The sequence below is a fragment of the Bubalus bubalis genome, chromosome 16, assembly GCF_019923935.1.
Source record: "Bubalus bubalis isolate 160015118507 breed Murrah chromosome 16, NDDB_SH_1, whole genome shotgun sequence".
Classification (NCBI taxonomy): domain Eukaryota; kingdom Metazoa; phylum Chordata; class Mammalia; order Artiodactyla; family Bovidae; genus Bubalus; species Bubalus bubalis.
In genome coordinates this window covers 51,626,406-51,642,330 of record NC_059172.1, presented here as the reverse complement: position 1 = coordinate 51,642,330, position 15,925 = coordinate 51,626,406, and the positions used below count along the sequence as shown (strand labels likewise).

Genomic DNA, 15,925 nt, shown 5'->3' with positions numbered 1-15,925 from the left:
AACCAGCCTGTGTTTGCCCAGGCTGTACAGCTCAAGTGGGCATGGGCCTCGGGGAGCTTGTGTCGGGCAGGGCAGAGCCGGCCCCCTGTGATCTGGCTTCAGTGGACAGTAAGCAGAGTGGGCGTTTCTTACCTGGGACTGAGTAACACAAAAATTACTCTCCCAAAGCAGTTACAGAAACTGCAGTGCAGACGGAGTCTATGCACCTCCTGGGGTCATGGGGCAGGGTGACATTCCCCAAAGGACATCTGGGGACTCATCTGCCTGATGGAGGGGCAGCGGTGGTCAGAGCCCTGAAGGCCGGCCTACTGGCCTGGTGTTGGCTGATTTCAAGCAAACCCTCCAATCCCCCTGGGCTGAGCCTCTCCCAGCAGGGATAGTCATTTATTAGCTTATTATGTTCTGAGCAGGATGATAAATTCTTTGTATGCACTGACTCATTTAATTCTCACAACAAACCTATGCATTATTAGATGTGATCACTGGTGAGAAAACCAAGGTCAGGAAGGGGCAATGCCCAAGGTCACACGGTCAAAGCGAGGCCCAGCCAGGACCCCGGGGCCGGGTGCTCAGAGGCGGCTACCCTGCTGGTCCACATGGCCATCCCTGTGCCTGCCCCGACTCTTCCCTTGAAGAGTGATTGGAAATAATTGGAACTGTCACTGGAAGTAATGAGAAGTGACAGAAGCTGGGTTGGAAGGCTTATTGCTCCGAGTCAGAATGACCCCCACAAACGCAAGCCTAAATTTAAACAATGAACTTGCAAAGCAATCTCCCTCTCCAGGATTTGACACCCCCTCACCCCCAACACCCCAACAAGAAAAGTAAGGGTATGTCAGGGGCTTAGACTGTTCAATACAAATGGATTTCTTCTGGAACAAAAAATTTATTCTTGGCTTGATCCTGTTTGTTTTCCATGTGGATAAATGCTATTAAAACCTCCCGTGAACAGACTATCGTTCTTAACTAAGAGATCCAAATTCACTTATGTATTTCTCTCTTTTTCTTTTCTTTTTAACGTCCCATGAGGGACAGGGAACCAGAGGCAGCTATGGAACTGGCAGGCTGTGATGGAGAATGACCCATAACTTTCAATAGGCAAGGACTTCGGGAGGTCCGATCCCTCCAGGAAGCACCGGGCTGAATGCCAAGGACTCACACCGCTGAATCCATCCCTTCTGATAGCGATGGGGGTGATCCATCAACTCACCAGCTGTTTATTTAGCACCTGCCCCACTAATGTGCAAGTGCTGCTGGCGACCGATGAACATCAGCCACCAGCGAACACCAGCCACCAGCCTGAAGATCCACGTAGGAACATACAGCCCATCTCATAAGACAGCACAGGATCGAGTTGCTTCCTCCCTGGGACACCTAGAAACCCTGGTACTTTCCTCAATGACAGTCTTGTTTATGACTGTGTTGCCCCACTGGGCTGACTTCTTAGATGGTGGGAACTGCATTTCGTATTACTGGCACCTGGGAGTCTAGCACAGAGCCTGAACTATAGAAGGAGCACCCTGCCCCCCTCTTCTCTAATTGTTTTGTGAGTGTGGGTGTATGAATGAAGTCAAAAACGTTATGGGACACACATAAGAGCTCCTGGAAGCTCCCAAAAGTTGTGGCCACCTTTCCCTTGTGCAATAGAAAGAGCTTAGAGAAGCTGCTCTGTAAAGCCAGAAAGGCTAGCTTTTAGCTTTGGCATCCTCTGCTCTTGGTTTTTCTATGCCTTCCTCTTCCGCCTGCTCCTCTTTCATCTCCCCTGTTGTAATGGCCTGAGCTCTTCAGATCTCCTTGCTGCCTGGCTTCAGAAAAAGCTCCCATATTCCACACGGGAGTCTGAAGATGGCTGCCCCTGTTCCCACCTCAGTGTGGTCACAAAGGCAGTGGCTTCTCCCCCACCTTCCGCAAAGACAAAGCAGACCTCAGTCTTATCACCAGCAGACTCTGGCTGGGGCTCCACACCACTGTCACTAGCAAAATCAAGACTGTTTGATTTCAGCCTTCTTCCCCATTCTGGTCTATTCAGTGCCAAAGGAAACAAACTTTTATTTTCCCAGAATCTAGACAGTTAAGAAGCTCAGATAACCAGAATTTTTTTTTTTCTTTTCTTTTTGGTACAGTCTGCATTCTTCTTTGGGGAAGGGAAACAAAGAAGTCAAAACTGCTGAAAAGAGGAATTTAACTAGAAAAGGCAATATATAGGGCAAGTCATAGCCAAACATACACCATCATCACCCAGTCTCAGTACCAACAAGGAGCTTGAGCTCACACATCCTTCTCAAAAGCACAGTAAGGTCTCCACAACAATGACCTTGAGGACTAGGAGAGTCTTCTGATTCATTAGCGTATGTAACTTCATTCATTGGCAAACATAATCTTTGTATGCCATATGCAGTAATTCTGGATCGTAAACAATAAACATTAACCCAAACATTTCTTAACCATCTGAATGGAGTATGGGATAGGGAGTGATAATGTTCTAACTGATCTTTCCACTGTGGGATTTATGGTTTGGAATTCTTTAAATGAAGCCTTGCTTCAACCTGACCCTCTCTTTTTGGTAACACAGGAGCCCTGACTTCAGAATAACTATGTGCCTCCTGAAAACTGGAAAGCAAATTGTTTTTGGGATCTAAAATGCTTGCTTTGTGTCCTGGCTCAGCTGTTTACTAAGATGGTAATCTTGAGAAACTCACTTTATTTCTCTAGACTTTAGTTTATTTATTTGTGAAGTGGCATAATGATGACATTTACCCTCAACGAGTGATTTGAGAATGAGATAAGGTATGTAAACTGTGGAACTCTGTACAAATGTTAGCAATAAATTCTGCTGTCATAACAATCCCACCCACATAGTCCTTTCTCAGGTACTATGAGGGAGCTAAAAATATACAGTTCATATTTCAAAACCCAACCACAAGTTCAAATCTACGCAGGGAAACCATTAAGCTACATACTTAGTGGGTATACTTTATCATATATAAATTATGCCTCAATTTTAAAAACTGAAGGAAATGCTTAATCCTTGTAAACAGTTCCATAAACAGACCTGCTACTCAGAAGTCTACCCTGGGTGTCCATACTTCGGGTTGTTTTATAGGTAACTCTGCTCAGGATGAGGCCCTTTGATGAGTATTTCAGGTACTAAACTTCCAGGGCTGAGTTCTGTGGCCATCTACCCTGACCTTGAATGATGCTGCCTGGCTAACAGCGCCCCAGGGCAGACTCAGGGTGGAGTTACAACTGCTCTCTTCACATTAGGCAGCCAGCCCTTCTGGATTCATAATCATATGCTACAGATTCCCATGAGTGGGCAATGCCTGAAAAAAAAGAAATCAAACAAGCATGGTAACTAACACCCATGTGTTCTGACCACACCCATGTCTGGACCAGCTGACAAATTTTCAGAATTATAAAACAAACCAGAGAATGTTAGTGGTATAAGGAAACTTAGAGATAACCTGAGTCTAGTAACCTCATTTCACAGAGAAAGAAACTGAGGCTCAGAATGGTAATGACTTGCCCAGAATAAACCAGCAAAACCATGAAGTTGCAGCTAGAGCTGTTGATTTCCTGCTTGGTTCCTTGAAGGCACACCTACATCTTTAGGACTTCGGGTATAATCCCTTTCCCCCCAAATACACCAAACATTATATAAGGCACTGCAGAAGTTTCCGAGATTTCCAGTTAAGATGGTTAAATTGAAATGCTATGACGTCTGCCCTATTTTTCAGGCAATTTCTCAACATAAAAACCAAATGGCAATTATTCAGCGCTTAGCTCATTTAAATGGAGCATCTGAAGAGCAACTGTGATCTTGGATCTCAACTAATGAGCTAAAGTGGAGAGAGAGAAATTTTCTACCTCGAGAATGTGTGCTAGGATAGATTATGGAGTTAGGGGGTCTTGTCTTGGCCCTTCTATTAAGCTACTTGTTTAAGTTTAGCCATCTCTCTCTGAACTTTGATTCTTTCTTCATCACAAAAGAAGGGGTGGGTTTAGATCAAGGATTTAGTTGGGTTCCAAGGAATGGTATTAGGAGGTCACTGAACCCCTAGAAGTTACAGGAAAATTTGATGTGTAAATGTCTTTTTCTAAGAAGTGGATTCAGGGTTTTCATTGGAATTCTCAGAGGGGCCTGGAATTCAAAATTTTAAGAACCACTGTACTGATTTAGATAGTGTCTTATCTTTTCCCCATGTCTGATAATCTTTGACTCTACCTTTTAAAAATGTCTAATTCATCATTAGTTATATTTATGAAATATACTCATGCATACTTTGCCCAGCTGAGCACAAGACAAAAATTGAATGAGACAAGATATGAACCTACTGGGAACATATCTTTATTATGACCATCACCATTAATGTGGGAAGATGAGGGAAGGACATGGAAGCCTACTGAGACCGATCATCAGGCCATGGGCCAGTAGGCTGTTCAAGCATTCCTCAAACTCATTTTCTCAGAAGCAAAGCTCCTTCCCCATCCTGGCAAAAGTTTCAATGAAGTCTATTGTTAATCTGGTGCTAACAGGATTTCCGGGGTGGTCCAGTGGTTAAGAATCCACCTGCCGATCCAGGGGACACAAGTATGATCCCTGCCCTAATGATTCTACATGCTGCGGGGCAATTAAGCCTGTGAGCCACGGCTTCTGAGCCCGAGCGCTCTACAGCCCGTGTTCCACAAGAGAAGCCACTGAAAAGAGAAGTCCGAGCACCACAACTAGAGGAGGCCACTCACAGCAACAAAGGCCCAGTGCAGCCAAAAATTAATTAATTAATTAATGAGTAATAGGAGAAAAAAAATTTTTTAAGTCTATTAAAAAAATCTGGTACTATCGATACAACCAGTCTGTATAACAGACGTATTGTCTGGTCCCTGTCCATGTAATGTTCTATGTATAATTTTTGTACATAATTAAAATAAAACAGTACAGGTTGTATTTGCATTAATGGACAAGGAAGCACAAAAGCAAAGAGTTAAAACTAGGCTCCTCACAGTTGTGTTGTTCCACAGTCAAAGAGTAATCATATTCCAAAGCTTTCACTTCTCTTGACCTTAAGTGTTCCAAATGTTTCAAAAATCCAACCATTCTAACAGATAGTTTCCACTCTTTCAGGTTATGCAAGGTACTGAAAGTGATACCCAGATGAATGAGGCATGGAGCTTACACTCTAAGCATTCAGGTCACTATAATACAAAGCAGCACAACAGAAAGGCTGTTGAGATTCAAGGAAGGAAAGAAAGTATATTCTGTTGGCAAAATCATGGATGGGTATATGGAGGAAGTGGTATTTGAGGTGAGACTTAAAGGGTGAACAGGATTTTGATCTGAAGTCAACCATCTGTAGGGGTGGAGAGTAAGAGGGCATTTTTGGTGGAGGAATTATAAACAAAAGCAGAGAACCAGAAAGAAGCACGTGGCATAATGTGAATACAGGAAGTATTCCAGGTTTATTGAAGAGTTACGTGTGTATGTGTGTAGGGGGGGCGGTGAGTTGCGAATGATACTGTATAATATCTTTAACATTTGTACTTGACATTATAGGCAATGGAGACTACTCCAGGTTTATGGAAGAGCAGTACAAGATCAAGGAATCAGAGAAAATTTGAATTTAAAATCCCTCCACCCTCATTCTACAGTCAAGGGAGTCAGAACAAGAACCCAGAAAGCTTGCCAGATTTCTAATCCAAATTCTTTGCCTTATAACAGCTGTTTCATGAGATTACTGGGGTAGCAGTGTGTAGGATGAAGGAGAGAGAGCTCAAGCCGAAGGCCATGTGGCTGCTATTACGAAGTCTAGGAAGAAGTTCAGATGGGATAATGAGACTTGAGCAACAGGGGAGAGGGAAGGGTGGCGGGCAGAGGAGGAGCTGGGAGAGCCCACAAAGTCCCCCTTCTTTCTCCTCCATGGAGATCAGAGCACTTCTTGTTCATTCACATTAGAGAGGTGGGACATTTGATTTCACTCACTGGTGGGTCTAGAAAGGAAGGAGTCATTAGGTCCATGTTTGTTCAGATTATGAATGCTTAGCCCTTCGGACTCCCCTTCAATACTGAACTTTCTCCAGAAAAGAGGCCAGAAATCACGCTAGCAGTGGCCAGAAGCCACCCCAGAACTGCTCCTTTCAGGGCCCAGAGATGATTTTAGGATTCAGGCAACTCTGAGGGCTTTCCTCCTGGCTTTGTTCGAGTGCCCGCCCAAGCATCCCAGGGCTCAAAACCTCAGCTTTACAATGCTGTGTTGGTTTCTGCTAACATGAATCAGCCATAAGTATATATATGTCCTCTCCCTCTTAAGCCTCCCTCCCACCACCACCCCCCACCATACCACCCCTCTAGGCTGTCCCTCTGTGACTATTCATACTTGAATAGTTTATTTAATTTGAGATCTGGGATGTCATGAGTCTCTGCATTTCTAACAAAGGTGTCCAGTTCAGTTTAGTTCAGTCGCTCAGTCGTGTCCGACTTTTTGCGACACCATGAATCGCAGCACGCCAGGCCTCCCTGTCCATCACCAACTCCCAGAGTTCACTCAGACTCACGTCCATCGAGTCAGTGATGCCATCCAGCCATCTCATCCTCTGTCGCCCCCTTCTCCTCCTGCCCCCAATCCCTCCCAGCATCAGAGTCTTTTCCAATGAGTCAACTCTTCGAATGAGGTGGCCAAAGTACTGGAGTTTCAGCTTTAGCATCATTATATGGCAAAAGCTTAATAGTAGGTGATCATCCTCTCAGGTGACCAGTAGATGAGCATCCAGTTATGCACAATTCTATGTCAGCAGCCCACTTGCTCTCTTCTACATGGCCTTTGGTATACAATGACCAAACCCCCATCCTCCCAAAAAAAGACATCATGAAGAGAGACAATTTCTATGAGAAAGAGCATCAACCCAACAGATGATATTCTCACCACAGGAATGATTACACACAGTAGGCACTCAATAAAAAAGAGCCAGGGAATCAACATTATCTTTTGATCCATGTCTTAGTCTGTTTTCTCCTTCTCATGATACCAAGAGGCAGACCATCATCAAAGCCAGCTGATTTCAACTGACCATGTGGGCCAAAGTCACTTTCCATCAGAAATTGTGCCCAAAGCAGGCTGGAGTAGAGCAGGGGCTCAAATACCCTTGTTTTATTTCCCTTCCCCAGGCTCCTCCCACGGGCAGGATCACACTGACATTTCCTGCTCCATGAAAAGCGCTGAACAGGATCTCACTGAAGAAAACATCTTTAAGAGTCCTTCTGTGGAGCTGGAAGGCTGTATTCATGGCAGGTTAGTGAGAAAACAACCTAGATTCAAATGCCATCTCTGCTAATCAGGAGCTTACGGCTTTGAGTGTTATTATATTTGAACTCTTTACATCTTGTTTTCTTCATCTGTAAAATGGGGATCATAATAGTGGGTGGCCAATAAGGTTGGTGTGAATAATAAATAAGTTAACGAGATGGCCCATGTAACGTGTTCAGCATAATGAGGACTCAGTAAATTTCAGCTGTTTTGAATAAGACTGATCTGACGTTTGGGCCTACTGACTGCTGGTGATTGGTGGCTTAGGGGTAGAGGCCATTAAAGGTGACAAAGGTGCCATCCAGATATGCCAGCTGTGCCCAGGAGTGATACTGCAATACTTGGCTGGTATTTAAAAGAGATGAGAAAAAGCAGGGCTCCTTACATGCCCTACTTGAGCAATAGTTCAGGTTGATCCACCTCTTTTATTCTCTTAACCTGGGTGATGGGTTATTGTTGGCCTGAGGCTGGCCTACCCAGTTTGTAAGGTTTCAAAAAGAGAGAGCCTTAGACATCTATTTCAGAGGGACTTGTTAGTGCCTCTTCGCTTTGGTTTGGGGGGGGTGGGTTTCTATCCATTAGGCCCCAAGCAAACTCTTGGTGTTTAAGGCTGTCAGAGACAGGGGGGACTTAGGAACTGTCTGGTTTGCTTGTTTTGGAGCTATGGGAACCGAAGGCCTGGGTAGTGGGTACATAGTCCGAGGTCAACCAGGTGGTCAGTTCAAAACCGGGGGGCATTCTCCCCTGGCCTAGTGTCCAGGGCAGCAGCCACGCTCCACACCTGCTGGCTCTCTGAACTGCGGCTCACTTTTGGTCCTGGGTCAGCTGTAGCCCACACTTCCCTGGTGCCTGTGGTGACTTTTCTTCAGCTCCCCAGCCACCTTCCCTGACCCAGAGCATCCCATTGTCAGCTCTTGACCATACATCCTTGATGGGCACTGTCCTGCAGACCCGCCTGCTTTCTGCCTGGGGTGAGTCTGTGCCTTAGGGCCTCCCAGGCCTCAGGAGTCCTGCCTGGGTGACACCTGGAAGGGGCACGCAGGCAGCACTTCTCTGCTTCCCTGTCTACCCTCCTGTGCTCCATTTTTCTTCAGGTCTTTCCCGGCCTCCCTCAGTCTTGTTCTGCCTCACTATCCTCCTTTTTTCTCCTGCTCCCAGCCCTTTCCCTTCCCCTCTCTTCTTCCCAGGCTCTCCGCACCTTCCTGGTCCTCCTGGTGCTCGGCCCTTTCCCCTCTCCGGCTATCCTCTCCCCACCTCCTCCCCTACGCCTTTTCCTTTACCCTCCAACACATCTGTTTCTAATCTGCGCCCTCCAGGCGCCTGCTTGAAACGAAAAAGCTCCCCCCACCCTCAGGAACCTGGCACAAAACATTCCTGAATAAACCTTCCTTCCCCTAATTCTCCACTTTCCCCAGATACCCCTGAAACTAAATACCGCCCCCCCAAAGGACCCTCCACACCGAGCGGTTCGCGGCCCAGCTCCACCGGGAAAGCCCCCACCCGCCTGCTCCAGGCCCAGATGTTCGATGGCCGACCGGGCGGCCCTCCGCTGCCAGATGTGCTCAGAGTGGCCCGGGAAGCAGGCACAGAGGCGCCCGGCTCACTCTGTGGCCGCGGGGACGAACGTTTGGAGCCCGCGTCGCCTCCCGGGTGCGGGACAGTGTGTTCCCCGGGGCCACTCGCCTTCCCGTCCTCCCCAGGCACTCACCTAGCCCCAGAAGAACGAGGAGGGTCATCCCGATGCCCGGGCGCGGGCTCCTCCCCGCTCAGCCGCTGCTTGGCTCCGGTGGCGGCGGGGCGCAGCAGAGCGCAGCCGACGGACCTCTGGCGAGCTGGGCGCGGCGACTCGGGGTGCGCGCGGGGCGGCTGCAGCCATGTGCCGGCGCGGGAACGGCCCCACGCCCCGCGCCCGGCTCCGGGGTCCTCGCGCCCCGCGCAAAGGGGCTTCCAGTGCTCGCCCCCACCAGCTTGCACCCGGACGGGAGCGGGGACCCGGGTCAGCGAGGAAAAGACGAGACGGAAAAACGTTACCGCTTCGTGGAACACTTTTCCCTGTTTGGAAAGAAAAAGGAGTGAAGAAAGAGAGGGGAAAAAAAAAAAGAGTGAGCTGGAACCACATGGTTGCCTCCCACCGGCAGCCCCTCCCTCGCTCGCTCGCTCGCTGCTCCCTCCCTCCCAGCGCTCCCGGCGCGCGGGGCGCCGGCCGGGCAGCCGCGGGGGTCGGCGGGGGTCGGCCCGGGGCGGGGCGCTCTGTTGGCGGCCGCGGGGAGGAGAGGGCGTGCGGCCGCGCGGGGGCCGGTGTGGGATCGACCCTGTAGGAGAGAACCGGGGACACTTGGGCCATGAGCGGCGATGAGGCCTTGTCAGTCTCCTCGGTCTGCGTCCTCACTTCGTCCTTATCTCTCCACTTCTCTCGCGCATCCTTTTCTCGCTCACACACACTCTGGCTTCCGCACAAGTCTGCGCTGTCTCGGCTTCCACCTCTCTCCATTTCTCTCGCGTTTGCATTCTCCTTGCCTCTCCCACCTCCTCGCTCCTCTCTCCCTTCCTTCCTCCCTTCTTGTCCTTTCCTCAGCCCTCCCTGCCACGTTGGGTCGGGGTGAAACTCCATCGTTCCGCACGGCTCAGCCTGAAACTGACGGTCGGGGCTGTCAAGTGCGGGTCTGGCCGCGCGCTCCTGACTTCCCCGTATTCCCTTCGGCCTTTGGCCCTCGCTCTTCCACTCTCGGCGATGATCCCAGCAGCCCACCCTCGGATCGGGCCGACCTAAGCGGACGGGGGTTCAGAACTCGGTGTAAAGGGGTCCGTTGTTGGGACGCCCTGGTGCAGACCACCCTGCACGTGGCCCTGGGCAAAACAGGTATAATCCTGTTTCAGAAAAGAAGGCAGAGGATTCTGCACGGATTACCTCCTCTGTGCGAGGGACCCCGTCAAGGAAGCCCTGGGGGCGCCGCCGCGCGCTCCCAGGTGCCTGGGGCTCTGCCCACCAGGACCCCCGGCGGCGGGAGGAGACCGCAGTGACTGCCACACTCAGGTCTCAACTGCACTGGGGCACTGAGAAAGCCTGGACCTGCACTCTCTGGTCCCCCGCCTCTGGATGTCCCAGGGGAGGTGGCAGCTCCTTCAGCCGTAGGAGGCACGACCTCACCCGTGCCCGCAGAGTGGAGCTGGGGCCAGCCTCCGGCGGGCGGCGGCGTCTGCCCTGTGCGCAGCAGAGGTTCACCCCTGGGCCTGGCAGGCTGCTCCATCACACTTTCAACCAGTTCTCTCTCCCCGCGCCTTTAGAAGCCAGGAGATGTACAGTCCTCCCTAATTAGCTTGTCTTTTCCGATTGCCATGAGCCAACCCCATTTCACAGATGAGGAGAGCACAGGCCTGGAGAGGTTATGGCGCTCCCACCAGGCCCTTCAGAAGGGAAGGAGAAAGCGAGGGCTGCTCTTGGGGCTTTGGGATCAGCTGTGAGAACTGCGCCAGTGAAATTCCAGCATCCTCCCCCCCCCCGCCCCCCACCCCGCTTTCCTCACCCATCCCTTACCCCCCCCAACACCTTCTTCAATAACTATTTATTATGCATCTACTCCGTGCCAGATGCTTTTTTAGGCGTTGAGCACACAAAGTGAGTAGAACTTGGCTATTGACATTTTTTAAACATCTGGAATTAGTATATCTTGGCACCAACTGTGGACAAGGAAGCATATTAATCTATCTTTTTATTAATTCTTATGATAATGCTAAAGGATAGGCAATTTTTATTCCATTTAAACGAGGAGGAAGGACTTTCCTGGTGGCCCAGTGGCTAAAGACTCCCCACTCCCAATGCAGGGGACCCAGATTCAATCCCTGGTTAGGGAACTAGATCTCACTTGCTGCAGCTAAGAGTTCGCATGCTGCGACTAAAGATACAACATGCTGCAACCAAGACCCACCACAGCCAAAGAAATAAATAAATAAAATATGTAAAGCTGAGGAAACGATAACCTAGAGAGGTTAATTATCTTGCCCCAGGTCCCAAAATATTAAAACTCTTCTATTCCAATATTAATATTCTAATATGTTATTTTATATTAAAAATAAAATATTTTAAAAGTCTCTATTTTTGTTCTCCATTTTATGTTTCTTGTCTAATAGGAAAAAAACACTCATAAATATAATTCACAAATGAATGTGTTTAAAAAATGTTAGTTCTCTTAAAGGCTGAGGAAGGTAGGAAGGTGACTTATAGAGAAAGCGACTTTTTGTCATTTCTGTCTTGAAATTTTATTTAATATTTTGATATATTTTCAGATATTTGAAAGCTGCAAAAATAAAGATTTTTGATACACTTCATCCAGATTTATTCTATTTCTTTATATTTATACTTTGTGTTTCTTTATAAAGGAGATATTTTTGTTAAGTTTTAAAGCCCCATCTGTATTCCTTCACTGCTGGTGGCCTTTCTCATGAACTCATGACACCCTGTATTGCACGAGGGCTGGTGTGCACATAAAGACAGAAATATGGGGATGCAGGAGACGTGTGTTTAAACTTACATTGCTCAAGCTGAAGGTAACAAAACGCCTTCAGCTCTAAGCTGTTAGTTGGTAAGATAGGAAATGGGGCTTCCCTGGTGGCTCAGTGGGCTTCCCAGGTGGCACTAGAAGTAAAGAACATGCCTGCCGATGCAGGAGACGTAAGAGAAGACGGTTCGTGCAATCCCTGGGTCAGGAAGGGGGCCACTCCAGTATTCTTGCCTGGAGAATCCCATGGACAGAGGAGCCTGGCGGGCTACAGTTCTTGGGATCGTAAAGAGTCAGACATGACTTAGCAACTAAACAACAACAAAGCACAGGAAATGCCAATTTCTTATGATTTTTGCTGAAATTGGGTCATAAACATTCAGTTTCCCCAGATCTAAAGTCTTACAGCCAGTCTATATTGGGCATCTGCTCCTTGAGGAGAGTCCGCAGGTCTTTGGAGATGACTATTCTGAATCTGAAGCCTCCTGTCTGTTGCCCGGCAGCAGAGTGCCCCAGGATGGCTCCGTAACTCAGAAACACATAGCCTACCTATGCTGTGTTCACAGTGATCAGGCTGGGTGCCATGGGGATCTGAAGAGGTACACAGCAGTCCTTACCCTAAATGGACCTCTCAGTCCAGTGAAAGAGGAAGCATCAACATGTGAAATGTTTCCACAACAAACACGAAAGTTATGTAGTTAAGTACCGGAATAAATTATCCTGACAACAAGAAACACTGGGAATTCCAGGAAGGGAGGGAGTACTGTGGGCTTGGGTGGCTGTGAAGGTTCCCTGGGAGGACACTTCTTGAGCCAGGCCTTGGGGGATGGAGAGAATTTCACTAGATGAGAAGACCCGGGGAGGCCCACTGAGGGGCAGGGGCACTCCTGAATGGAAACATGGAGTTAGGAGTGGCTGGGGTGCATTCAGGTGGCAGTGAATGGCATGAAATCCCTGCAATGAAAAACTGGTGGCGCAAAAACGCTTCAGAACAATTAGCCTGCAGCAAAATCGTGAGGAGTCCTGAATGTGAGGCAAAGGACTGGACTCTGGAACTTGCTCTGCACCTTCTCCAGGTGCCCTGGAAAAATTTAGTAAAAATGACTTTGATGGAAATCATATTTTAAGAGATATAAATTGGCAGTGCCCAAAGGTGATCCTACAGGCTGGCCAATGGTAGAAAGCTTTAGTATCCTTTCTTATCCATCAGGCTCTCTACCCCCATGCTTTAACATAAACAATTACATTTTCTCAACATTTTTTAAAGTGATATAGAGTCCCTTGGACTGCAAGGAGATCCAACCAGTCCATTCTAAAGGAGATCAGTCCTGGGTATTCTTTGGAAGGAATGATGCTAAAGCTGAAACTCCAGTACTTTGGCCACGTCATGCAAAGAGTTGACTCATTGGAAAAGACTCTGATGCTGGGAGGGATTGGGGGCAGGAGGAGAAGGGGACGACAGAGGATGAGATGGCTGGATGGCATCACCGACTCGATGGACGTGAGTTTGAGTGAACTCCCGGAGTTGGTGATAGACAGGGAGGCCTGGCGTGCTGTGATTCATGGGGTCGCCAAGAGTTGGACACGACTGAGCGACTGAACCGAACTGATGCATGTATAACTTCAAGACAAGTCCCTTACCCTCCCCACTCCAAGTGGAGCCAGAGAGCCACCCTAAGTCTCTTCTCCAGAAGAGTTCTACAGCCACTGCAGGGTGTGCATAAAACAATGGAAGAAAAACCTGAAGGAGAGAAACTGGTTAGAACCTACTGCATTAAATGGGGAGATGAGGTGAGGGTGGTGAGACAAACAGAAGATATTTGGCAGAAAGATAAGCCAGATTAAATACCCAGTGGTCATTGTGGGTGGGAGAGGCAGTACAAGACAAGAGACACCAAAGATAAGTGATCTATTATGTTGTTATATATGCTAAGATTAAAGCTATAATTATAGACCTTCTAGTATATTCCAGGGATTATGTGTCATCAATAAGCTTCACTATAACATATTAAAATGAGTATACCAATCACCAATTGAGTGATTAAGTAAATTGCATCTCATTCCATGGTTAGTAAATGATTGAGCCAGGATTTAAAGTTAGAAGATGGAAAGCCCTCACTGACTTTTGATGATAATTGCTCCTAGGGAGTCAAGCAAGTTAATTTGTCAGGAAGGGAAAAATCAATTTAACTTGAGACACTGTAACTCATAGAAAATGATAAACCACATCTATCTGTTCATCCACTTTTCTATTTTTAGTTTGAATCAATAATTCAGTAAATCCTTGTTAAGTACCTACTAGGTGCCAAGCATTGGGAAGTCGGTGGTGAACAAAGCAAAAGTTGTCCTCACCCTCCAGAAGCATATGGTGGGTTAAGGAAGATGGACAACAAAGAAGCAATCACAAACCAGAGTGAGAAATACTCTGAAAGGTGTGGAACTGATGGCAGGACCCTGTACCTGGTGGAGGAGACATCAAGGTAGCCTCCCTGAGCAGGAGGGAAGGAGATCTGTGCTGCTGTCTTATCTTGCAGGACACCTGAATGAGGGACCGTGTCTTCTCATCCCTTTGTATTACAGTATCCACCTGTGCCCTGCTCTCTTAGAGGAAGACACATTTCTGAGGGCATTTAGGACCATGCAGCTGACAGATAATGAATGGAAGGAGCTACGCGCTGCAAGGCAGACAGTTTGGGTTCTCTGTGGCTTTGAATAGGTCACTCGATGTCACGGAGCCTTTTCCTCTTTTCCTGATGCTGTAATGGGGAAGAAATGAGATTCTGATGAAGGTGTCTCACACAGTATATAACACATAGGAGACTCAGTAAATATTTATTCCAACTAAAATTTGAGTTCACAGAATTACATTCTCTGCAGTAAAAAAACAAAACAAAAACACAAAAAACCAGCTCTTGTCTCATTTTATTTTTCTCTTAAAACAAGGTTATCGTCACATATTTTTTCCTGTCCCATAAGGACATCACTTATTGCCTCGGCTGTTGAGTGCGCTGGTTTTCTGTATGGCTGGATGGTAAGAGGCCCCAGTGGCTGTCAGGGTCTTGACTGGACAGCCCTTACTGAGGCTGTATCTGAGGAGTCCTGTGTGCTGATGGAGGCTAAGGAATGAGGGGTCCTCCTGAGGTAGAGAAAGTGTGACAGGGGAGAGGTGAGAACAGTGTGCCCTGCTCTATCCCACACTGTGAGATCACAATCCCCAGCTTTGATCTGTGTGGTCAGCTGAGAAGGTGGGGTTTTGGTGGGGGTCGGGTTTCCTGTAGGACATTTGTCAGTGAAGAAATGACCCCTGCCTCCCTGCAACCTACCAGGACCCCGGAGGCATAGGTCTGTCCCTCCACCCCAGTGGGGTTTTTAGGTGCTCTCAGAAGAGTCAAGAAGCAAGATAAAAAACAGAGAAGGTTAATGCAGCTGATCCTAAGAAGTTGGAATCTTGGCTCTCCACACCACCTTCTTCCCTGAGGTCAGCTAGATCTGGGAATCTAGATCTGGGAATTTCCCAGCTCCTCACCACATCCTTCTTTCTTTTTTTTTTTTAATTTTATTTTATTTTAAAATTTTACATAATTGTATTAGTTTTGCCAAATATCAAAATGAATCCACCACAGGTATACATGTGTTCCCCATCCTGAACCCTCCTCCCTCCTCCTTCCCCATTCCATCCCTCTGGGTCGTCCCAGTGCACCAGCCCCAAGCATCCAGTATTGTGCATCGAACCTGGCCTGGCAACTCGTTTCATACATGTTTCAATGCCATTCTCCCAAATCTTCCCACCCTCTCCCTCTCCCACAGAGTCCATAAGACTGTTCTATACACATCCTTCTTTCAATTCCTGCTAAAGTGATGCCCTCAGGGATGAAGTTCAGTGTTTGGAAGAAGACAGGCTGATTTTGAATTCCTGCAGCTCTCCTTACTGTGTCTAACTCGGGGAAGTTTCTTAACTTCCCTTGGCCTCTATGACTTTGGGTCATCTACAAGATTTCTCATACGATTTTTGAGATGATTACGTGAAACTATGCAGAGAAAGCAGGCTTCCCTGGTAGCTCAGATGGTGAAGAGTCTGCCTGCAATGCAGGAGACTTGGGTTCGATCCTCGGGTCGGGAAGATCCCCTGGA

The 15,925-nt window shown here is 47.8% G+C and overlaps 1 protein-coding gene across 1 annotated transcript in view; it reads right to left on the bottom strand.

Moving 5' to 3' along the window:
- LOC102397043 (CXADR like membrane protein) overlaps positions 1-9,182 on the bottom strand; it is a 101,383-nt gene extending 92,201 nt beyond the window's left edge. Inside the window, exon 1 of the mRNA XM_025266744.2 lies at positions 9,007-9,182. Within this exon, the coding sequence (XP_025122529.1) occupies positions 9,007-9,034 (28 nt within the window). The 5' untranslated portion in view covers positions 9,035-9,182. The remainder of the gene's footprint in view (positions 1-9,006) is intronic.
- Positions 9,183-15,925: the final 6,743 nt, after the last annotated feature.